The sequence below is a fragment of the Pseudopodoces humilis genome, chromosome 1 (assembly GCF_049639895.1).
Source record: "Pseudopodoces humilis isolate 2021_Gansu_Grassland_sample_001 chromosome 1, ASM4963989v1, whole genome shotgun sequence".
Lineage (NCBI taxonomy): Eukaryota > Metazoa > Chordata > Aves > Passeriformes > Paridae > Pseudopodoces > Pseudopodoces humilis.
The window spans coordinates 49,076,152-49,100,891 of record NC_142200.1 but is presented as its reverse complement, the minus strand read 5'-3'; the positions used below and the strand labels follow the sequence as shown (position 1 = coordinate 49,100,891).

Below are 24,740 nucleotides of genomic sequence, written 5' to 3'. Positions count from 1 at the left end.
GTTATATCAATATTGTCATTTTCTGTAATGCAGCATGTTACTAAATCTGCATTTGATCTGAATTTTTATATTCTGACAGATTTTAGAAAAAAAATCTCTTCCACCCCCATGGCTGATGTCATAGCTGGTTCTCCTTATGTTTCCTGCCCGATAACTGTGGCAACGTGTTGCTTTTTTTTTTTTTTTGTCTGGTGTTTTACTACAGTAGTAATTTTAACGGCTTGCTAACATTTAACAACTGTGTATACACACATTAACTACAGTAATGTGTGTATACACATCCATAATATATGTGTATGCATATAAAAGCTATGAGCTTCATTTCAAGTAAACAGTTTATTTAAATGTATGCACATGCTTCTGGTTTCCTGAAACATGACATAGTTGTGTTTTCAGCACTATTTCAAATGTTTTTCTAAACCAGCTTTTTTGATTTTATGCAGCTTCTCAGCAAAAGCTATTTCAGATTTTCCCTCTTTAAATATTTGCTTTTAGCATCAGTGAATGAAAACCATGAAATGTACATGAAGGATTCTGTGTCTGCTGCAGAGGTTGGTACTGGCCAGTACGCCACAACAAAGGGCATCTCTCAGACCAACTTGATAACCACTGTGACTCCAGAGAAAAAGACAGAAGAGGACAAAGTTGATGAAGAGGGCAAAAAGAAGAGAGCAGAGGAAGTCACCCCGATTTCAGCAATACGCCATGACACCAAGGTAGAATTTTCACAGTTTTGTATTAAACAGGGCTGCCTGGAGAGTGCTTGGAGAAACAGAATTTTTAGGGAGGGGGGAAAATGAGGAAATAAAACTGGTTCTGCGAAAGGAAATATGCTATGTGCATACGCATGTCTTGAATCAGTGTTTTTGTAGTCCTTTCAGTTTTCGTATGATGTTGTAAAAGTTAGTTCCTGCCTTGGACTGTTTTTTGAAATATGTTTAACAGTCAGAATGATGTTTTTCACACAGCATTCAACAACTCTTTAGGAAATACCCAGAAGTAGCCTGGTGGTGCATGTTTGTTCTTCTGGTTTTCGGTCATATTTTGACTTCAGTATGGCCATCCTGTTTTTTTTATTTTGACAAGGCAACAAAACAGTTCTGTATTCTTGTATATAGCTCTGTGCTTTAAAATATTCCTCTTCTCCTTCTCATAACACTGTTTCCTTGCATGAATTTCAGTGGGCATTTTTTCTCTATTAACTTCTGGATATTAATCTGCTGTTATAAGCAATTTTTTTTCTGGCTTACAAAAGTATTTGCTTCACTTGTTTGAAGTTTGTGCTTAAGAAAGCAGTTTTTATTGATGGTTCTCTTCTCAATTGTTAAATTTGAGTCATCCCTCATCATCTTCAATCCCAGCAACACCCCACACACATACACACATGGTTGTGCATACTATCTACTGAGATATTAATACAGGGTAAACCAAACAGGAGGATGGAGAAAATAGTGAATAGAGATTGACAGGGAAGAGAAATATGGTAGAATAACATTCAGAAAGTGTACTGTGGAATGCACTTGCTATACAAGTAAGGTTAACCCTCATCTTTTAGGAAGAAAAACATATATATTTACACCCACAGAACTGTCAAGTATGCAAATGTTAAAACCTGAACTTTTAGCTTTATCATATAATGCCATGATAAGCAACATAGTGAAAGGATCAAGTCCTCAAAAGGGTTGCAGTTAAGGTACTGAAAACCATAAACAAATAAAATTGTGAATGAGAAAAGGTTGAAAGTGTGTGCTGTAATTGTAACATTTAAAAGATAATCTCTGCAAAATTTAACTGTGGTCTTCTTGAAACTCCATTAGTTTCCACATAGAGAAAGAATGGTGAAAATCAAGTGTGTAGAAAACATCCAACAGAAGCTAGTTCCGTTCCAACTGTTTATTAATTTAAGTCCATGAAGGGATCAGTTGCATTTTGAAGATCATCTAGTTATTCCTTACATATGGGTAGAAATACTCAAAGATATTTTAGGAGACTAATTTGATGGAACTTAAATATGCACAAATGATTGATTTTTACCCCCTACTCAAAAGATGAATTCTGTTCAAACCATTATAAATAGAGTTTCAGTTCTGTAATCCTACAGAGATCTCAGTCCTGCTTCCACATGGACCTGTTAACAGATTTGTCTGTCATCATAAAGAGAATGTCTCAAGAAACACAAGACAAGCTTGAAATCAAATCTCTTTTTATGCGCATATAAATGTTTTAGATGTTTTCAGCTTTTCCATTAGGACATTTTGTCTCTGTTTTATCCATGTGTATTTAAGTACCAGAAGTTATTCTAAATATTAACACTGTAAAGATGTCAGTAAGTGAATAGACTGTATTAGAAAATAATACATTTACTTTGGATTTTTACCTTTACAATATAAAGAGAAGTTATATTTGTGTGTGTATTTAGTTCACACAAAAACCTGTGTGAGTCCATCAGCATTAAATGTTGACTTGAGCTTACTGCATTAAACCCATAAAGACATTTGTAAGTGGTTTGAAGCTAGGCTTGGTTCTGGTTGCTTAGTGTGGGAATACAGATTCCTTGAACTGATAGATTGTTAGAAAAAAGATAAAAGGAAATACTAAAGAGGAAGGAAAGCAGTTCTTCCATGTAATTACTTGGCTTACATCCCATTCCTACCATTAATATACCTGGTAAAGTTTGGGCTTAGTAGCAACCTGTGTCTATAACATGGATTTGCTTTTTGCCTCCAGTTCAACACCAGCTTGAACTGGAGACAAATGTTGTTGTGGCTTTAAAGTAATTTTGCTTTTGAGAGCCTGGAGTGAAAGTTAAATGGCTATTATAGCTCCTTGGGGAGATGCACTATGGATGGAGCAGCTCAGGCACTTAGGGTTTGGTCATGGATCCTGTGGGCCACTTCAGCTATGTGCACCTGGTAGATTTTGGCCAAAACATCTCTGATCTATCAGCATTGTGGCAGATGTGTCATACTGGGGTATGCATTTTGGTAATGACAGTGGTGTCTGCTTGCAGGGAGCATGTGAAATGACAGTCACCATTTCTGCTGAATCATCTCCCTCCTCCTACCAATTTTTTGTCCTCAAATGACCTGAAAGGCCAGCTGAATGTCCTACAAGTGGCATATATCAAAGAAAATCCTGCTTGTTGGTAGCCAGTATTCTTGGCATTGTGGTAAAACTTGTAGCAAAAGCATCAGGGGCATTTTGGCTCTTCACTGCGTGTAAAGGGTCACATTTTGATTATGAGATCTGGCTGTGTGGGGCAAGGACCTCTCTCTAGCCATTCCCCCTTCAGATCCCCAGTGAAAGATGATGGGGTTTGCTGAGCCACAAGTCTCAGCTGCCTTCTTTCAGTGCACAGGCAATGATGTGGCTGCGTGGAGGGGCTGGCAGGGTGCATGACTGCGAGGGGGTGAGCCCCCAGCACTGCCTGCTTGGGCTCACACTGAGCAGAGGTGAAGGCAGGGCTGTGGGGATGCCCAGCAGGGACCAGTGGTGGCAGCTGTGCTGAGGAAGTGGCTTCTGGGATAGCTGTCGAGCTGTTTTTTTCCATCAGGAGCAGCTGATGAATGGATTTGTTCTCTCCCACCAAACCATAATATGTTTTAATTTGGTTTAGGGCCTAGGGTTTTTTTTTTGTTGTTGTTTTTTTGTTTTTTTTTAATATTGCAATGGAGGAATTTTAAGTCCTTGGAGTTTTAATTATTACTACTGAGATTGTCCAAGGCGTAGATGGGAAGCATCTGGCCCCCACCGGGTCTCCTCCTGAGTGCAAGAATGCTGTTACAAGTCGTGCTGGTATCAGAAATATGTTTCCTTCTTTGTTGCTCTCCATGTACTTCATGTTTGAAAACTCCTTATGATTGGAAACCAATCTTGCAGTAAGAGGAAATTGGCAGCACCTGGAACTCCCCATGTGGCCGTGGAGGCTTTTATGTAAATACTGTGCTGCAAAGGACTAGACAAACGTTGAATCAAGAAGTTGCCTTTTGTAAGCTGGAAGCGTGATTCGCTAATACCTGTGATGTGTGGCATGGGAACATGCACCGTTCGATTCAGTGGAAAGCTGTGGTGTTAAAATACTGTTTATAATTCTATATATATAATATATATTATTTACCATCACGGAAGAAAATTAACTAATTACAGTTTTCTTTTTGTCCTTTTGCTTTTGCGCCTTGTTTGCTGCTCTTTCTCTGTCACCAGCCATCTTTGCTTGGCACTGACTCCCACCACTCCTCGCCATCCTCTCAGCCTGGCCCCCATGTATCTTCAGCAAAGCTTCGCAGGAGATGCAAGGAGAGCACTCGGACAAAGTCCTTAGGCTGTGAGGCCCTCAAAGAGAGCACTCCAAAACACAGCGAGTCGGAGCCAGACTCTGACAGAAAGGGGCGAGTTTGCTCCGCCGAGCAAGACATGGCTTTTGGCTACAAGCAAAAAGCTGGCAAAGGCGGAACACTGTTTTCCTTCTCCTTGCAACTTCCAGAGTCATTTCCTTCCCTCCTGGATGACGATGGCTACCTGTCGCTCCCTAATCTCTCCGAAACCAACCTCCTGCCTGCCAGTGTGCAGCACTACCTCCCCATCCGCTCCCCCTCCCTCGTGCCTTGCTTCCTCTTCATTTTTTTCTTTCTGCTCTCTGCCTCTTTCTCAGTGCCATACGCCCTCACTCTCTCCTTTCCTCTGGCTATGTGCCTCTGCTACCTGGAGCCCAAGGCGGCCTCCTTGAGTGCCTCACTTGCCAATGACCTGAGTGACAGTTCAGAGGAAGAGGTGTGTACCTCGGCATCGAACACACTCTTTTTTGTGTTCAGTGCTTCAGTCCTAACCAGTGTTAGATTGCTGCAATAGTGGTCCTACTTTCAGAGCCTCATTTCTGTCTGTGCTGATATGTTAGAAGGGTTTTTTTTTTGGTTTGGGGGTTGTTGTTTTTTGTTTTGGTTTGGTTTTTTTCTTCTTATTTTTTTTTCCTCATGCTGGGAGTACAGCTTGGAGCCCAGGGTTAGGCACAACACTGTGTGGAAGAGGCTTAGCTTGAACTGTGTCAGCTGGTGCAAAGAGACTTGCACTAAGTGATAAGACTTTTTTTCTTCCCTCTATCAGTTTCTACTAAGGTTAGAAAAGATATCTAAATAGTGGGTATTAAATATAATTTCCTGCATAACTACTGAAGTGTGCAAATATATGCATATGTATCTACATTTATTTATATAACTAGCTTTCCAATGAGGATGAGCACCCTCACCAGCTTCAGTATGTTCAAAGTCCAGATGGACTCAGCTTTTTTGCAAAAGGCTATCAGCTGTAGCTGAACCCTAGAAAAGGCTTTTTGATCCAGCAAAACCTGGATCTCAATTTTCAGCCTTGATCCCATCTCTGCTGCAGATTAAATTGTTTTCCCATGGTTAAATCCAATGTATCAGTGAGGGGTTAGATTGGGACAGCTGTTCTGCAGCTGTTGCAGGAGCATGCCATGTGGGCTGTCTTGACATTTGCAGTGTTAGATTAGCAGTGCCAAAATTGATGCCTCAAGCCAACCAGAGTCATCAAGGGCAGATGAACCAGCTGCAGTAGGAATCTGCAGTGGTTCTGGGTACTGTGGATGTGATGGTATATGCAGGAATCGGAAAGGAATCTGCTTAAATAACAGAGTAACTGGCATCTCAGTTTTTGCTGGAGCCTGATGGTTCTTTGTTGACAGGATAAAATAACAAGTTCAGGTTTTCCTTAATTTTCTATTTTCTTCTTCAGCTTCAAATACAAAAGTATGGTTTGGCCTTGTATATAAAGAAAGAAAACCAGATCACATAATCGCTGACCAGTTGGCCGTGTAAAAAGCCACCTTGGCCACTTGTCGATAGTCCATTGCAGTAGCTCTCTGCAATAAACTAGCTTGAACATTCTCATCTGCTGCTGTTGGTTTTGTAAGACTTGGTGCAGGAATTAATTTCCTTTTTATGGAAAGCCAAAAGTCACATCAATTTGTCTTGTAAAAACATTGTCTTTAGATGCTTTTGGCTCTGTGATGCCCTACAACTAAAAAATATTGTGCAATTTCTGATAAAAGACACCCAAAATGCTGCTGTCTCATTTCTTGTCCTCATTTTGAGACAGCATTTAGGTCTCAATTTGCATTAGCTCTGCACTTGGATTAATTTAATAGCAATAACAGCATTAATATAGTTCCAGCTCTAGAGGCAATAATGAGGCAGTGTTTATGTAATACATTAGTCTGTTCCTTTTTCAGAAATGAGCACTTCTTTTTGTTAGTAAAGTTAGGAAGTATTCAGCATAAAAACATCTAAAATAGGGTTTTTAATACCGCTCTTTTATGAGGGTGATTACTCTGGCAGTGCTTCCTGGCAGACAACACAGACTTGTGCCTAATCCACGGGGTATTTCTTGTTCAAAATATTGCATGAAAGTGAATATGTATTAAACTCGGGCATGTCTGCATTACATTGGCAAAACAAATCACAGCAATTACGATCACAAGGTAGGAGAGGTGCAGCCACAGCATGTCAGGAGAAGCTGCCTTCTGTCCTGCTCCAGCCCTCGCCTGCCCGTCAGCCCCACCTCAGCTGTACCTCAGCCTGTCTTGGAGCTGAGCCTGGCCTTTCTTACTCTTCACTCCAGAGGAGACCTGCCTTGCTCAGCCTTAACTCACCATTCCCTGCTCTGTGATAACCCTAGATCTTTATTTCAAGTAGTTCAGTAATGGTGACTTTGACTCCATGGCTGTTGATTGGCTTATTAGCAGACATATATTTGCAGTAAAGCAAGTTTTATGCTTTATTTAGGATTTCATTCCACTTACGGCAAAAGGAATAGGAACCTTTCCCGCCCCCACAGCTCACAAAAGATTGCACACAGAGATGCAGAGGACTACAACCAGTATCCTGAACCAATGTCATACATTGTTGAGCTTGTTCTCCCTTGAGCTATGCATCTGGAGTCAGTCCGTGCAGTCAAAGACAGAATCTCACCCCTTGGAGTTACTGGCTTATGTGTTTGTACCTTAGCAGCTAATTTTCTATTGACTTCAGGTTCTTAAATGAACCATATGTGCCAGACTTGTGTTACAGTGCCTTGACACAATTTTTAATTCTTTTTAAATGCCTACATTCATTAATTCCTCTTTGTTTCTGTATTTTTTTTCTTTTTCAGTAAATAGGAGTGACAATGCATTCTTTTTTTTTCTATTGCCATACCTTTGCAATTGCCTATAATGTTATAAAGATATGAGATCCTTTGTTAATAAAGAAACAATTTTCTAGCACTTTAGTGAAAGCAATTGAACCAGCCTAATAGACTACTTTGACATTACACTTCCATTTAAAAATAAATGTGGTCTGTCTGAAGAGTGGTCATGGCTTGAAAAATTACATGTAACTTGCATTCGTGCACTTAGCAAGTAGTGCAAAATGCTTGTTTATTCTTCTATCTGTCATACAAACAATACAAACTCTTCAAAGAATAAAAAACAAAGTGATGAAAAAATCAAAACATTGTCTTATGAAACACTGGAGTTGTCAGAAAATGACAAAAGATTGGAGGAAATTCAAAGCTAAGACTGATACTCCATCCACCAGTAGGTTGTTCTTTTGTTCTTGTTCATTTTGATGTGATTGGAGGATGAGATGTATTGTCCTGGCTTTAAATTGGGTTACTTTAGATTATCTAAGGACCACAGAAAATCACTAACAGAAACCAGAGCTTTTACTGCTATCAAAACAACTTGGATGTGCCAGTCTGGGGCAGTAGGGTGCACTTTACTTACTAGTTTTCCATATGCTTACCTGACATCGGAGTAGTTTTTTGAGCTCTCTTCTCAGTCTGTAGCAACCTCTACTCCACTCTCTATTAATCTTGACATTTGTGTTCTCCACTAAGATGTTCTTCATACAAAGCAGGGATAGATCAGTCTGTGCAATGCTGTGCTTTGTTTCATTTTTATCACTCATACCTAGTAAGTGTTTGGGGGGTGGGGGGAGTTATTTTTGTTTTCTCCTGCTTTCATCCATATTCTTAAATGGAATGAGAAGTATTTTTTTTCTTCTTTTACTGGCAGTTTTCTTTCTTTTTACTATCATTAACAATTATCAGCTGCTCTTTATTGGAACCGAGTGGGATCTGAGCCTTACCATTACTCCACAGACAGACAGTAGATGGGCTGGGGGTACCATTATTTGAACTCCTTGGTAATGGAGACAGCCTCATGGTGTAAAAATGTGGAGACAAGAACAACCTCTGTACAAATGAGGGGCTGAAAGTCAGATGACTGTTAAAGTAGCTTCTTTGTTGTTGTTGTTGTTGTTGTTTCTAATTATCTTTTTCCCCTCCGGATAAAAATTTAACCCCCACTTTATATTGGCTAGATCAAAAATTAGTTCAATAATTTTCTGTAAAAAATCATTATGGGAGGAAAAGTTTGTTTAGAAAATATTAGTCACTTTTTTCCCCATTTTTTTTTTTTTTTTAAAGCTACCTGGCTTTCTTAAGAAAAAAAATATCTGCTATTCAAATAACACTTTTCCAGTAATGTTTTGTTTGGCTTATAAATTTGTTCCAGTAAAGCCATATACTGTGTACAGTACGCCTCGAGTCTTCCTCTGAGTCTGTTCTGTTTACTAATATAGCATTTTTATTTTGCTTCTTTGACATGTGCGTTGTTTGAAAAGCAATGCTAATGCAGTTCACAGGGCTGTTGAGTTTAACAGTGCCCCGTGCGAGCCGCGTGTACTGATGAGCTGGGTTTATTCTTTATTCCTGCCTTCCTCTCGGGACCCGGGTACTTGTCTAACCCAATAGACTGACAGTGAGCAGACGGATACTGCGGCTGATGGTGAGACCACTGCCACCGAGGTTTGTACAGTCGCCGGCACCCAGCTATGGCAGGGGAGAGCGTTTTGCCTCGTCTCTTCCCGACCCTGGGCCTCGGGGCTAAACCGCATGTCTGCTACGGCAGTGCAGGATCCCTCCCTGCGCGTGTGTGCATGTGCGTGCCTGCAAGCGGGAGAGCTTTGCTAGGAAAGTTGAGCTTCCAGTGCTCCCTATGGGCTCCTCTTGTCTCTGAGTTGGGTTTGGAAGCTGCAAGGCCTCTGCGTTGCGCAGTTAGTGGGGCAGTGGCGGTGTCACCCGCGCCAGTGCTGCCTACCCGGGGATTGTGCTGGCCAGATCATGCCCTGGGGGTTTTTGTTCCCTTCTTTGCTCTTACACTTTGAAGCCTGATGGGGAGAATGGGGAAAAGACAATAAAAAGCAGTTTTCAAATGTACTGAATAGAGGTATTCTCACATATTTAGTATCTAAGGTTTTTCTTCTTAACGTACTTTCACATAGCATCTTCACATACTGCCACTACTAGTCCAGGTATTCCTTTCAGAGGAAAAATGTAAAATGTTTGTATTTTCCTTGCACTGAGAAGCCTCATATCCACAATATGGTACATAGATTGTGCAGGCAAATTCAACCCTATGTGACTTCACTGAAGTGCATATAATGCTTTCATAATTAATATGGTTGCAGCTGCAAAAATGAGCTGAATTTTGTCTGACGTCTGCTGGAAGACAGAGTCTTACCACAAACACCGCTCTAGGTTCTCAGAAGGATTTCATTAATATTTGAGACCGTTAAAATTATCGTCAAGGAAAAATTTTCTGTGTCACACGTCAGGACGATTCAGACTTGGCTGTAAATAGAATAAATTCGAACTGAGTTGTAAAATAATCAACAGATTTTCCCATGAGTTATTTGTCTAATTAGGACTGTATGAAAAATTAACAATAAAATAGCAGCATGGGCATTAAAAGAATTCAAACAGTGCAACAACATAAAGTCTGTTGAGATGAGTCAGGAGTGCAAAATGCTTTGAAGTGCTTCTTCCACTCCATAGCTTCTGAGCCCTGCAGAAAGTAAAACATAATCATAAAATTGTGACATTTAAAATGTTCAGTTTATTCCTCAAAAATTCATGTTAATATCCCTAGTTGCCGTCTTTATTTAGAGGAGAAGATACAGCACATCTCAGTTTTTCTTACAGATACCTGATTTTCAAAATGTGTGTTATATCTGCCACCTGAAATTTGCACCCTTGGAAACAGGGCTGCTGAGGCAGTCCTTAGGGCACTGCTTTTGAAAATGTGCACTGAAGTGGACGGGATGTGTGTGCCATTCCAGATGATAGGTCCTGAAAGAATATATACAGGCTAAATATGAAATAAAATTACAGAAATACAGAAAAGGACTATGGTTAAGGAAAAATAGCATTTTAAGCAAATAAAATGTGCTTCCTTCTGTAGAAAGCATTGCAGATTGTTTGCCTATGGTGAGTTTATGCAGAGCTTTGCTTGTGGCCCAGATTCTGGGGTTATGGAATTCCAAAGCATTTGCTGTTGCTCTTCAGTCCTAGACTAGTCGTGACCTTGGTGAGAAGGTGCAACTGCTGCTCCATAAATAGAGATCTATGAATGTGGAGGGTAGCAATATTTATAAAAGGAAGATGTTTCATACCCCTTTGATAATTAAAATTAAAAATTTGACAAGAGGATGTTTGCTCTGAATTAGGAAAATCGTGCAAACCCAGTGTGTCTACTCCTTCTCCTTAAACCCTTAATGAAGAGAAAATGGGATTTTAACCTAGTGTGTACCTCTCACCAATGTTCATAAAGCCTTCGTTCATACAAGTGGGTAAGGTGTTGTTTTCCAATCTTTCTCATGCTGGCAGTCGGATCAAGAGGAGGACGGAGATCTAAAGGCACAGGTACAGAAACAAAAGGTCTAGAAGTTTCTCAGGTATCAATGTTGGAGGTGTTCGCCTCTTTCAGCATGTTACTGTCAGTTCTCTGTGAAGAAATGTGTAGAAACAGCATTTTGTATCCTTTCAATACTGTGTCCCTTACCTTTCCCTTTCTTTTTCACTTCTTTCAGAATAGTCTGATTAAGCGAATACAGGGTGAAAATGTGTATGTCAAACATAGTAATCTTATGTTAGAGGTTGGTATTGGTATATACCAGTGCATGTACGTACATGTGTGTTAGTTTTAGTGGTAAACTGTGGATCTGCACTATGATGCATGAACTGTGTACTCCCACCTGCTAATAGATTATTTTTTCTCTCAGATTATGATGACTCCTCTAACTTGTACTATCAATATCGATATATGCGTGTGCGTATATGTGTGTGCCTCCACGCGCATATGTATGTTTGTTTGGAGCCTCTTTATCAGGTGCAAATTACAGCAATATGGATAGGCTCTTTAAGAGTGTATTTAGACTCACTTGTACGAGATATGCTATGCTGTTCTCTTTCAAAATGCCACATTTTCACAGAGTGTTGTGTTAGTGCTGTGCTCCCTGGCTCCCTGAGCTGTTACTTCCCTCTATACTAACCAAGTTGTGTGTTTTGGCTCTAAAGTTTGGTTGGCTTAGGATGTATCACAAACTGCTCTATTCTTTTAAAACTGTCTAGGATCTAGACAAAACCCAGGAAGATCTGATGAAACATCAGACCAATATAAGCGAGTTGAAACGCACCTTCTTGGAAACCTCCACAGAAACGACTGTGTCTAATGAGTGGGAGAAGAGGCTTTCCACATCTCCCGTTCGGCTTGCAGCAAGGCAGGAGGATGCTCCTATGATTGAACCACTAGTGCCTGAAGAGGTCAGCGTGAGCTGAAAGGCTTCATTATGTATTTGTCTATGCATTTTTACTTATAGCAGCTCTCACTAGGTTAGAGGCCGTAGTTAGAGGCCAATCCCTGCTTGCAGGCACTCCCTTTTTCTCAGGACGCAGGCTCTAGCAGCAAAGACGGGAGGAAGAGCAGATACCCTAAATATATACATATATAAATATATGTGTATATAGAGAATTAAATTCACTGGAAGCCATGTGGCAGAACTGGGTCTCTTTGAGGGTGCAAAATACAGGCGTTGTTACAGGTTGGGTGAGCTTGAGGAAGTCCAGCCATGCATGAAAGAAACCATGAAAGTGATGGAGAGAAAATTTAAACAATGCTGACTGGTTGGGAGCAGCAGTGTAGTGAGACGGGTGGGGGCTATGGTGCCAAGTGTGAAAAGAACATACAGAGAAGGGGCAGAACTCTCAGTCTCTGAAGACAGAGAAGAAATAATGATGATAATTAGACCTTTTTGGCCAGTTCCATAAGGGACCTGGTGGTTGCTACAGTCTGCTGGATACTGTCATTGAAGACCCAGTGCAGATGGCTAAGTATCTGCACTTTCATGCAGTGTGTATGTGTGAAAACTTGTTCACTGTGCAGTCTCGAAGTGCTTGGAGGAAACTTGCCCATTTAAAAGCTGCTGTTTACTTGATCTTCAGGTAGATAAGGACATGGAGGGGTAGCAAGGCAACATTTGTGTTGCAATAACATACATAGTCCAGTGTCTTGGCTTAAGTTCAGTGGAGCAAAAAGAAATAAGCATGTGTGGCCGGAAAGTTAATTTTTTATTCTATTTTGAATGGCTATCTGGTTTCCGTCTCACAGGAATTATCTTTATGGGTACCTCTTGGTTTTAGCATTAGAGACCAATAAATGGTCACGAGATTTGTTTCTGTGCCCACAGCACTGATGTGATGTTGTCTGGAAAGTGTAAATTGAAAGAGTGCTCTGCTTTCTCACCTGGTTGGTGTTGCAGACCCACAGCTCTGGGGAAGGGCATCCCTGGAGGCATGCAGGTAGCAAGTGTCAGCTTCTCCTCACAGGGAAAGGGATATTGCCAAGGAAAGGGCTCTCACCTCCTCCTCTACCACATTATACCCAGTGGCTGATGCAGGCACCAGACATGTATTAGTGTGGCCTTCAAACTGGATTAAAATACCTTAAAAAGTGGCTCAGTGCTCAAAGCTTCCATTTTGAGGGGAGCACAGAGGCGTTTTAGTGGTTCTCCTGCTGCCTTGTTCAGGAATCATAACAGACCCTACAAACAGGTTGGTTTGATTGTAATTAAAAATAAAGGTTTATCCTTCTAAAAAGTAAAATTGTAAGTACGATGAACAGGATGCATTTAGTATAATACAGTTGTAAGGAACTGTTGGAAAGGGTGGCTAGCTGAGCCTGAACCAGAGGATTGCAGGGGAAACAAATTTAGGACCACCCTGTTGGTTTAATATCCTTATTACTTTAGGAATTTAATAAAAAGTTTTAATTAAAACGCACAAGAAGTAGCAAAGTATTACACAGCTGTGTAGGCTTCACCCTGAGGAAACAGATCTGAATTTATCCATTCATTTGGAAAGGAAAGGGTAAGAATTATCTGGTATCTCTTCTCTTGTTAGTAGTAGATGACTTGCTCAAAAGCAATATCCAGTTACTTAGATGCATGTATACCTTACACGCATCCAAGTAGTCTACATGTGTTTCACAGAATCTCATCCAAAGGTATTTCTGTGGAAAATTATGAGCAGACTGGCGCTATTAGAGCCTAACTCTGAGGTGACTTCTGCTGTAGGTAACATCTGGCCATTCCTTTGGTCCCAATAAGTGAGATGGTTTCAGTTCACATGTCCTGATGAGAGGGGATTTTTTTCAGGAAAAAAGCTGAAGCCATCCATAGGTCAAAATCAGCACCTTGATGTCTGCTAAGAAATGCAGAGGCAGTCAAGATAGTATACTGCCTTCTGATAGTCAAAGTTACACATTTCATTTTGCATATCCACTTTAAAATGTGTTCAGTGTTCAGTGCTGTTACCTGTAGCTCCTCCTTATAATAAAACAAGAACAGAAGAGGAAATATGTCTTTTCAAAATGTTATCTTTGAGCATGTGGCACCTGAGTGTTTGGTCAGTGTGACTTTAAGCCTCTCTAGTCACCACTAGGTTCCTTAGAATGGATGGGGAGATACTTTGGTTTTCCTTAACGATGGAAAATATGGTTTAAAGAACTTCCATGATGGTGGTCATATAGCTGTAGAATATGAAAGCCATCATATTGACAAAGTCTTTGACAGTGTTTAACCTGACCTGGATTGGGTGAAACCAACATTTTAGGAATAAAGAAGATTTGCATTTCATTGCAGTCAGGGAGTTGAGCCATTTATCCCTTTCTGTTTTCATATTTCTCTTTAAATTTCTATCTTTCCTCTTGAGTATATGTACCCTTTTATCATGCCAGTCATAGGACTTCCATTTGCATATCTATTAAATATAGTAGTTACTGAAGTCACATGAAAGGGTTTGTCAAGAGACCCATTTTGCTCTGCGGGGGCTTGCTTTCTCTGGCCAAATGACAACAGTGGCCAGCCCAGAAGGTGGACTCAGAAGCCCTGGGAAATTGAGTCTTACCAACATTTAAAATTTCCCCAGTTGTCCAAGATAGAGATATTCTCATAGCACTGGGAAAGCGCTGATGGGATAAAAGTGAGGAGATTTCGGTGTCACACTACAGGATAATAGAAAAACAGTTAGCTCCCTCTGTAGGAAAGGCGCTTCTTAGACTTTTAATACCAGCATGGAAAAAAGGAGATCTGAAATCTTTGCTGGGCATACCTTCTGCCTGTTTCAGCAGAGAGGGCTGCAAACTCCGGAGAGAGCCTTGCCCAGAGTGAAGGTGGAGGGGCCTGTTCTGGGCTGTTGGTGGAAGCTGTGTAAGCTGGCATCAGTCTCAGTTAAATTTTAAACTGTTTAATCAGTTTAAAAGTTAAATTAAAGAATAATATGAAATGAAACAAATGCAGTGCATCCACACCTGGTGTTGCTCAGTTTAGTGGGTTTTGGTCTACACTTGTGCATACCATTTGTATATTCATGTTTCCTTTGCATTTACCATAGAGAGACACTGATTTCACTTCTTACTGGAAACCTCTGTGCTGTAAAATGATTCCCTTTAGTTCTGTTTCCTAATTTTCCATGTGATTAATAATTTGTAGAGTGGAGAAATATGAGCTACTATAAAATATAGTGGACTTTATACCTTCCATTTACTAAAATCATTTATTCCCCTGACATTAGACCAAAGAAGAAACAGAAAAATCAGAAAAACTCATATTTTTGCAGAAGGGAGGTACTACATTCCTTGAAATGCAGGTAAAAACAAACAATACTTCATTGAAATGCAGTCAGAAAGGATGGCAATGATTTATTATTTTATTATCCTTTTTCCTTTCCAAGCCCTCCCTTTTAATATTTTTTTTATTATTATTATTTCATAATTTTCAGATAGGGATATAATCTGGAGACCAAATTCTGAGGAATGGGTCTTCTCCAGAGCTTGTGGCTTCCTAATGGAGACTGATTTCTCTGCTAGTTAGAAATCTACTTGCACGGTGCTGTTTGGATGTTGTTTGCAGTTTGCATGCATTTCCAGCATAAACCTCACTGAGAACATTACGGTGAATGGGGCACTTCTGTCACGAGAATGAGTTTCCTTTATATTGTCAAGTGAATTTAGATTGTGCTGAGTGATGGTGAACTTTATATTTTTATTGGTTTTTCTATTAGCCAAGTGTGATAGAGAAGAAGCTGAAGGAAGGAGAATCTGCTGGCACTTTGGTTACTTCTCATCAAATCATTATCCAGAAAAGTATCCCATCATCCCTAGAGGTTACTTTTAATTCATTCGATTTTAAACTACATAATTTGCTTAGTTAAATACAGAAGTTGTGGTCTTAAAGTCAAATAACTGGATACTGATTGCATAGTCAAAGCAAAGCGCATAGCACATTTGCATGAGGAGGAAAAAAGATGCTGCAATTAAGTTTCATTCAGAATTTGTAGTAGTATGCTTAGTTTATACAGTTTGCTGTGTTGTGCTTCTCCATTTAAACAGTCCTGAAGGGTGTTGATGTTCTTCTAAGGAAAACAAGGAAATTCAGTACAGGCTACATACAAAAGCGTACTATTCTAAAATGTCATTAACAGCATGTTTGTAACAACTGGGGTACAGTTGAATGGGCTTATTTGCCCTATTTTTGTAATTTGTTTTTGACTGTAGCTTTGTGAACCACTGCAATGTGTGATTTTTAACCCCAGCTTGATCCCAATCACCATTATAATTATGTGCTGACATGCTGTTTTGCTTCAAACAAATACAGAAATAGTGTGGCAAAAGTAATATTTTTGGGTCCATGTCATATGGACCTCTGAAGAGAGAGAATATGCAAAGAAATTGTATTTTGCCTAAGGTGATTCTGTTTATTAGCTTCATAACTGCTCTAAGAGGTACAATGCTAAAAGTTACTATATGCTTTCAGAAGAAGCAACGTGATTTCTTAAAAGTCTTCATAATTTAGTGCTCCTGAAGTACAGATAAACCTTCAGATATTCTAATTTAGCTTTTATTCTCAAATATAGGGCACTGAGGATTGGGTTATTATAGACAAAATACCCTCTGAGGTAGTTGATGGTGAATCGGAAAAAAATCTGGCATACAAAGTGGTGACTGTGAGCAGTAAAACTGCCTTTCCACCTGAGATATTAAAATCCAGTACCGTTCTAATGCAGAGCTTTGAGGACTTGGAAAGTGAAATACGATCCAATGAGGAGAATAAGCAGAAAATGTTCACCCTAGGAAAGTCCTATGATACCATATCTGGGAAAATTGTAACCATGACAAGTAAAGCTAAAGAGAGCGAGAAAGCAGTACAGCCTTCAGTAGAAACTTTGCAAAAAATGGAAAGTAAAGTGCAAGAATCTGTGAAAATCGTTCCAATAGTGGCCAAGTATGAAATCCTCAAGCCTGTCGCTGATGAGAATGCCAGGCGGGGATCCGATGTGCAGAGCACGAGAAGGAAGCTGTCTGACTCTCTGACACCCATAAAGGAAGCAGAATCTCAGTTGCAAAGTCCTGAAGAGGAGAGTTTGAAAAAAACACTGAGGATGGACCAGGATTTGCAGTTACTTGGTACACTGGAAAGCTTACAGCTTGGCAAAGCAGAAAAGCATCTTGGCGGAGAAGCTGTAAAAGCAGGGGCGTTTGCCCGGACAGATAAGAGCCTGTCTGAGTGGAGATATTCCAGAGAACAGCCATTTACCATTGCTACTGCTCACTATGTTACTGAGTCGTCTGCATCAAAAGTAGTGGTAACAAGTGGCTTTCACTTCATGCCACGATTTAAAGATAAAAGCATGACTTCTTTTAGGCAATCCCTTCACACCACCCTAGCTTTCGGTTCTCTTGCTGCCTGGCTTTATGTTGACAGCAGCCAACCCAGCTTATTTTTTTTCTCTCATACTTTGACTCCAACTCACAGTCTGAAGCAGACATTATATAAGGCTTTCAACCCTCCTGGTTTATGTACTGAAATTAAGTATTGCTGCTGTGGCTTGTTAATAAAAGGGAAAAAAAAAAAAAAAAGGTTTGCTTGAACCAGCAAAACGCCAATGCTAACAACTACGCTTTGTAACTATTGCTTACTACAGCCATTATGAATTCGCTCTGATTTATTTTCCCATTCTTTTCCTGTTTCCAACCTCTCCTTGCCTCTGCAACCTTTTCTCCTTTTCCTCCGTCTCCGCCTCTGGTTTTGGCAATTAATATGTCTGTGCATATGCGTCTGCCTTTTTTCTGTGTATGACTCTACATTTCTTTGTCTATTTAGACTAAACAGTCCACCAGTGAAAAAACCTTGGATGGTTCAGATATCTTCACTTTAATAGAGTCCGCCAGAAAACCGACTGAGTTCATAGGAGGGGTTACTTCTTCTTCCCATAGCTGGGCTCAGGTGGCTGCTTGATTCCCTCCATCAGTGTCATAACCACACAGCAATTGCTTTTGCTTTTCTCTTGTTTTGTGGGGTTTTTTTGCACAATACGGAACTGTATGACTAGTGCATGTATTCATGTGTGTTTTCCTTTATTACAATGGACCACCAACAGAAACTTCACCAAAAAGGGAAAAAAAAAAAAAAGTAACCAGGTTTTCTTTCATTTCATTTTATTTTGGTCATTTTGTGGGGTGCTATATTTTGCCTTTGTAAAACTCACACGAAAATACCAAGGGGGAGAACACCAACATCAAAATTTCTCTTCTCTTTTAAAAATTTTGATTCTTGCTTTGTTTTCCATTTCTGCTATACTAATAACATCCTGAGAACAAAAATCTATGCAGTGTGAGAGAAATAACTTGGCAAAATATAATGCCCATTTTTCAGAATTTATGTTCTCACAGTACATTAAGCTTGGGAGCTACTGCAAATCAAATAGTATTGTGTGCTTCTGATGCTGAGGGTTTTTTCCTCCTTCCCTGCAGAGAATAGACACGACAACGTCTCAGGAGATAACTTCCAGTGACACGAAGCAAGCAGTTCAGCCGGATCAGGATACAGTGCAGAAGGTTGTACAGGAGACTGTAGTTGTCAAGGAGAGACATGGGATGGAGGTGCATGCAGGCGGGGATCCTGCTAAAATGGCCGGACTTACGCTGGATGCCCAGGCTGAGGCAGCATCGGCGGTGGCTGCTGGCGTGAAAGGGAAGGAGGGCTCTGCTGGGACTGCGGGGGCGAAGGAGGAAAAAAGGGAGGAGGCTGGGAAAGCCCTGACCAAACAGGAAGGAGCCGCTGCCACTGCTTCGTGTGAGCAGGCGGAGGAGCACAGAACAACAGTCCAGCTTTCAGAGTCTTTGGAAAGAAAACCTCATTTTGAGGTAACTTCTTGTTAAATTGGTCATGTCTGTGCTGAACTGTGAATGTAGGCAATAGTGGGCTAAGTTAACTCCTGTCATTAAAAGTAAAGTGTGCCCAGCTTGTATGATTGCACTTTTACAGCAAGCAGGTTTTTTTCTCCTCTTATTTCCTCCTTGCATGTCACCTGCAAGGCTTGCTGCTGGTTTCCATCATTAGCAAAATGCCATGCATGTTTTACTTGAAACTGCTTTCCATGCTACAGAGAAATACCAAATTTCATGGCATTTTACACAGCAGATAACAAGATCAGCTGGCATTCTGTTTGGGAAAGTCCATCAAGGTTGGCAAAGTTCACATGTCCTCAAAAATAGGAAATGGATTGGTTTTTTCCATGCTTGGGTCAATTATAAATAAGTGTACTGTGTCTTAGACTAGGTTCCTTATCTTAGCCCCATTAGTAGAATTCAAGAGCTGTTTTGTACGGGGTTTTTTCCCAAGAGATGAAACTACTAAGCCTGCACAGAATTCATTCTCTTGTCATTTTAAGAAAATGTAGAATCACAGATTCTCAGAACAGTTGAGGCTGGGAGGGCCCTCTGGAGGTCATCTGCTCCAATCTGATCAGGCAAGTACATCCAGAGTGAGTTGCTGCCCAGGACCATGTCCAGAGAGCTTCTTCTGAGTTTCTTCAAGGAAGGACACTCCACAGCATCCTTGGGCAACCTGTGCCAGTGTTCAGTCATTCCCACAGTGAAAAAGTGTTTCCTGATGTTCACAGGGAACCTTTTTGTTTTTCAAGTCGTGACCCTTGCCTCCTGTATCATTGTATTACTGTATTATTTAGAACATTTTGGACTTTGTTTTTGTAAAATCCAGGGAAGTTCTAAATGTCACCACCATTATACACATGAATGTACTGTTGTAATGAAAATAATTTTCTCTTTTTTTTTTTTTTTGTTAAATGAAGAGAATGTTTTAGTTATTCTTTCCTTGCCCCAAGTGAAAAAAAAAAATTGTGTAGAGAAATCCATAAGCTTAGCTAAATGTTCCAATTTCCTCTTTTTTGTTCATGCAGTCGCCAGTTGTGAAGACTGAGACTATAAGTTTCAGCAGCATTCCCGCTGGTGGGGAAACCCTTGAAATTTCAACAAAGGAAGTGCCAGTAGTCCATACAGAAACAAAAACCATTACATATGAGTCTTCTCAGGTAAGAAATTCTGAAAAAGACAGCATCTAATTTAACGTGGCTTTAAGGAACCCATTTCTTCACTCGTCTTTAAGTGGATTTATTAGTTTAAACTTTTCTAAGTTGTTCAAGTATTAAATGTTAGCATGAGGAGGAAGTACATTAGAATAACTTACCAGAGGGTCACTCTCACATCATGATGTAGGGCCTTTTGAGAACATTGATGAAAGTGCAGATTTAAAAGCACCATCCTCTCATCTGTGCTTCCAGAGGGGAAGGACAGCCTCCAGATGCACAGAGAAATACTGACATGTGGTCGCCCTAATAGCAGTTGTCCCCTACCATAAGATACTCACTTTATGAAGAACTGTAGAAACAGGGAAGTTTAACAGACCAGTTCTTGTCTCCCTGTGCTCAAGAGCATTTTTTCAGTGACTGGTTTCCTCTTCTGGTTTCTAGGTGGATTGCGGTGCTGACTCTGAACCAGGTGTATTGATGAGTGCACAAACGATCACATCTGAAACCACCAGCACTACAACTACTACACATATCACCAAAGTGAGTCCTCAGAAAACAGGGAGCTCCTTTTTCACCAGGGTGTATGCTATCTTAGCTTTAGTTCTATGATTTATTTCAAAAAGAAAACACATTCTGATACTCTCTTGACAAAACGTTGTCCATTTACTATCCTTGTCTTTATTCACCTGTCTTTGGCTATGCTGAGTTGATTAATGCATCATCCAATGACTTCACACGAATCTTAAACATTTTGGGTATGTCTATGAAAGCACAAAACCTTGCTGTACAGAGATACTTGATTTAGCTGCAAATAATACCTGGAACAGGGAAGAGTATTGGCATCATATGGTATCCTAGAAGGAAAAACTTGTCTGAACATGAGGCTCCATTGCCATTACTGTGCCTTTCAGCCCTGAGATATTAGCACTGCATGGTGTTGAAAGCACATAGTGAATCTATATCCTGTAGCCATAACAGGACATTCAGTCAGCTCCAACACTGTGTTTCTGGGTGATTCCCTGAGGAACTTGCCCACAGCCAGACCAAAAGCTCATCTGCACAGACAAACCATGCAGTGTCTTCCAGGTTCTAAGGCAGCATTTAAGTAACAGTTCCTCCCTAAGAAGAAACCCTCTTAGTGCTATGACAGCTCTCCTACCAATATTCACTGAGAACAGGATTTCATCTTTCTGCAGTGAAGTTCCCCCATTAGTAGAAGAGCCATACAAAGGCCATACCCCTATGCCATTCTGAAGCAAGCAGTTGGACTTAAATAGGTTCTGAATATGGGCTGTCTGTATTCCCAGATTCTGTTTTTCATGGGAAGAGTTTGTCATTTTTGACATACAGACCTCTCTTTTGATGCATGTGCACATTAACTAGAATTACAAAATTTCCTGTGTTGGAAGGACATCTGGAGGCCATTAGTCCATTCAGAGCATTCAGGCCAACTCCAGAGCTCTCACTTGCAGTCCAGGGTTGTCACCTCTGCGCAGATTTCTTTGAGCCATTTCAGTCCAGTCATGAGAGAATCCCTGCATTGATCATTCTGGGGACGAGTAGCAGCACTCCGAAGTAAGTTACTGATATGCATTTTTGTTCCCCCCATCTAGACTGTGAAAGGAGGCATCTCAGAGACAAGAATTGAAAAACGAATAGTCATCACAGGAGATGCAGATATTGATCATGATCAGGTAAAATCTACAAACTGCTAAAAAGGCTACCCTGAAGACTGCCAAAAACAACATTTCTAAACATTCCTTCAACAGATACTATTCATACTAGCATGCCTTAAATTAAGCGGGAATAGTAGTTAAATCAGTGATGGTATATTTCATATTTTAATCATTTTCCTCATTTGTAAATTGTGTAATATGTCATGAATCTCTCCACCTTGCTACTGATCATGCATGTTCCACCTCCTTTTTGTTTTTGCCCTTCTGTGGTTTCCTTGGGATAGGCGCTGGCTCAGGCAATTAAAGAAGCCAAAGAGCAGCACCCTGACATGTCAGTGACCAAAGTAGTGGTACATAAAGAGACAGAAATCACACCAGAAGATGGGGAGGATTGACCACAGGTAAGAGGACCAGATGATTTTCCTAGGCATTTACTGAGCTGGCATGTTGCAGATGTTGTTTTCCTACCATATTTCACCTTTAACTCTTCACTTTCTCTCGCTGGCATTTTCAAGTTGCTGGTTATCAGTTCTGATATTTGAAAATAAACCACATTAGCTCTAGACATCTGTCTTCATTAAACAGTGCCAGCTGGAGAAACTACTCATTTGCTTTCGTTGGCTTTCTGAAAAGTCCTCATTGTCCATGCCTTGTTATAGTCTAATTTTCTATTTCTGAAGTCATAAAAAAATCTGTTGTCTGCTTTTGTGTCATTTAAGGACAAAACAAATTTGTTCTTAAAGGTGTGCATTTTGGTTTTAAAATGCCAAGGGAAAAACCTACAGCTGCTTTTTAAATGTTTTGTGCAGATATGTTAAAAGTTATGCTTTGATTCCCAACTTGCAAAGATATGGTCCAACTCGCTTTTAAACACAGTGAATTAGTTTGTTGGTATTTGGGTGTCTTGGCTTTCTTGTACTTGAAAGAACATTTAATGTTTTAAAGCAGCATTGTTTATCAGGATGAGATGATAATGCAGCTTTCCTTGCGTCTAGCTTTCCTTCAGTAAAGGCATGCTCTCCAATAGTGGCTGGCTAAACAGACGCCTCAATGTTCCTATATTTATTCTGTGTGCAGAAACATGTCATGCATACTAACCTGCTATGCAAAAACTCCTAATGCCAGCACCATTGCACAAATTGCTTTGAATGCTGTATGCAGAAGGGGAAGAAAAAGCTGCTTGTCAGATTTGTTGAATCGATAGCAGCATTTTATTCTTAAAACAATGTGTATTCCCTAGCACTTGGTGTAAGTAACAGAGTATAATGCACAGCACCTTTTGAAGCTCTTTGGCTCTCCTGCTTTTGGATATGCAGACCCTAAAGAAAACTGAATTTCAGTGTCAGTTATTTATTTGGAAGATGGAACCAGTCACTAAGGAGTGAGTAGCTGTGATTCTTGTGGTATTCTGCTAATTGTTTCAGAGACAGCTCAATGTGGCTTGCTTTAAAGTCTATTGATGTCACTGATTCTTTCTGTTGGCATCAGTGGACTTTGGATTTGGTCCAAGTTGCTTATATGGGGATGATGCCATTTTCAAACAGCTTTTCTTATACGAACAAATTGACAAAATCTCTTTTGCAAGAGAGTAGTTGCTTTGAGTAATTAACTCAGTTTTCTTTTCTGCAGGAATAACCTAGAAATGCATATGAATCCAGACATGCATACCAGTAGGAATACGAGAGCCTATATGGAGTCTCAGTTCCAACCTGACTGACTTGTATCTGTCTATGGAAAATTTCAGTACAGAAGAATTGATCTTGACCGTTAATAAAGAAACTGGCAGAGATACCTTCCCATAGAAAGCAATCTGAATCAGCAGCAGTTAAACAATATTGCATGAAGCAACAATAAAATTACAGAAAAGCAGCATTTTTAATTTTCTTAAAATGTCTAAGTTTTCAGCTTTACCTGCACGTTCATAAACAATATAAACAGTGATCTCATGTAACACATAAACAGTTCATGCCTTTCACAGTTTCTGAAAGTCTAAACAAATTAAAATTTGTTAGGTGGCAAGCCTTTTGTTTACAGATACTGTAAATGAAGATTACCCCCAAAATGCTAGAAGCTGTATAGGTACTGTGTATAATGTTTTACCACACATTAGATGTGCCAATAACACAGTTTATTCAGTAAACAACTTGAATCTTATATTTGTTTCATCTGGTTTTATTACTGCCCGATAAACAATGACGAATCTTCACTCTTATCCAAACATATAAATGCTTACAAAGTGTGCTTTGTATACCTGACTGAATACCTTATGAGGTAGTAATGATTTTAGTATATTAACTTTAATAATTTTTGTCAGCATTGTTCAGAGTCAGCTTCCAGTCACCCTTCACAGGTCCTAACCTTGTAAATTATATGTAGTTATTTTGGAGAAAAAAAAAAAAAAAATCTGTATTTTACTTAGTTTGCAGCTTTAGAAAATTATTAATCTGAAATAACCGTGATGGTTTTCTATTGATTTCCCTTTTGTTCTCAGAGGAAAAAAAAAAAAAAAATCTGTTTGAGAATCTGGTCAGCATTTACTATCTAGTTCTGAGTCAAGCCTTAACCTGTACAGAACGTCCACTGAAAACTCGCTAGTGTCCAGCTCTAATACCCACGGAAGGGATAGCGTCCATTACACTGTCAGCTGCATCACAACACATGGTGAATGTATGTTTCTGCATAGTGAAATAAAAGTGGTAAACGCATATGAAATCGTATTGTTCTGTGTCTAAAAGCACCTAGTAGTTTTTAGTATTCAAAACATCAAAATGTTGTTTGTAAGACACCACAGGTTTTACTCGTGCACAGTAGATGTGTTTTGTCTTTAGTGGCTGACACTGCACTGTGCAGACAGTGGGAGTTAGCAGAGAATCCAAAGGGATTACAGTGTTCACCTTTGGGCATATGATGTTTGCAAAGGAAAAGGACTGTTGGGTTCCTTCTGTTTTCTCTGGTTGTGTAACATTTCACCGAAGCTAAATGAAGAATTTTGTTGTTGCTTAGAAAGTAAAGGCCAGTAGCTCTTGATCCAGATCCACTCTCTTTTTGTACTTTGGCTCTGAAACATGGATAAAATTATCTTTAAAGCAGTATTACTTTTTTTTTTTTTTTTTTTTCCTTTTTCTCCTTTGCCACATCTCACTGACACTCCCCTGGTAGTTCATGAGAAATTTGTAATGATTAGTTCACCCTTCAATCTGTATTTTCTTGCAAGATTGAAAGACAGTGGGTACAAGCAGACTTTTCAGGACATAAAGGGCCAAATTTGCCCTTCGTTGTTTACAC

The 24,740-nt window shown here is 39.9% G+C and overlaps 1 protein-coding gene across 26 annotated transcripts in view; it reads left to right on the top strand.

Annotated features, from left to right (window-relative positions):
- The window catches only part of EPB41L3 (erythrocyte membrane protein band 4.1 like 3), a 109,085-nt gene extending 84,918 nt beyond the window's left edge, over positions 1-24,167 (top strand). For 4 of the 26 annotated variants that reach the window (XM_088060304.1, XM_014256885.2, XM_088060294.1 and 1 more), the window contains exons 12-27: positions 496-716; positions 4,204-4,770; positions 8,809-8,862; positions 10,723-10,758; positions 10,926-10,991; positions 11,467-11,658; positions 14,965-15,039; positions 15,454-15,555; positions 16,306-17,034; positions 17,553-17,675; positions 18,203-18,595; positions 19,651-19,782; positions 20,221-20,319; positions 21,393-21,473; positions 21,740-21,856; positions 23,085-24,167. In XM_088060304.1, the coding sequence (XP_087916430.1) occupies positions 496-716; positions 4,204-4,770; positions 8,809-8,862; positions 10,723-10,758; positions 10,926-10,991; positions 11,467-11,658; positions 14,965-15,039; positions 15,454-15,555; positions 16,306-17,034; positions 17,553-17,675; positions 18,203-18,595; positions 19,651-19,782; positions 20,221-20,319; positions 21,393-21,473; positions 21,740-21,850 (2,981 nt within the window). In that variant the 3' untranslated portion in view covers positions 21,851-21,856; positions 23,085-24,167. The remainder of the gene's footprint in view (positions 1-495; positions 717-4,203; positions 4,771-8,808; positions 8,863-10,722; positions 10,759-10,925; positions 10,992-11,466; positions 11,659-14,964; positions 15,040-15,453; positions 15,556-16,305; positions 17,035-17,552; positions 17,676-18,202; positions 18,596-19,650; positions 19,783-20,220; positions 20,320-21,392; positions 21,474-21,739; positions 21,857-23,084) is intronic. The other 22 variants (XM_088060308.1, XM_088060326.1, XM_088060338.1 and 19 more) reach the window with 22 other exon arrangements.
- The last annotated feature ends 573 nt before the right edge of the window (positions 24,168-24,740 follow it).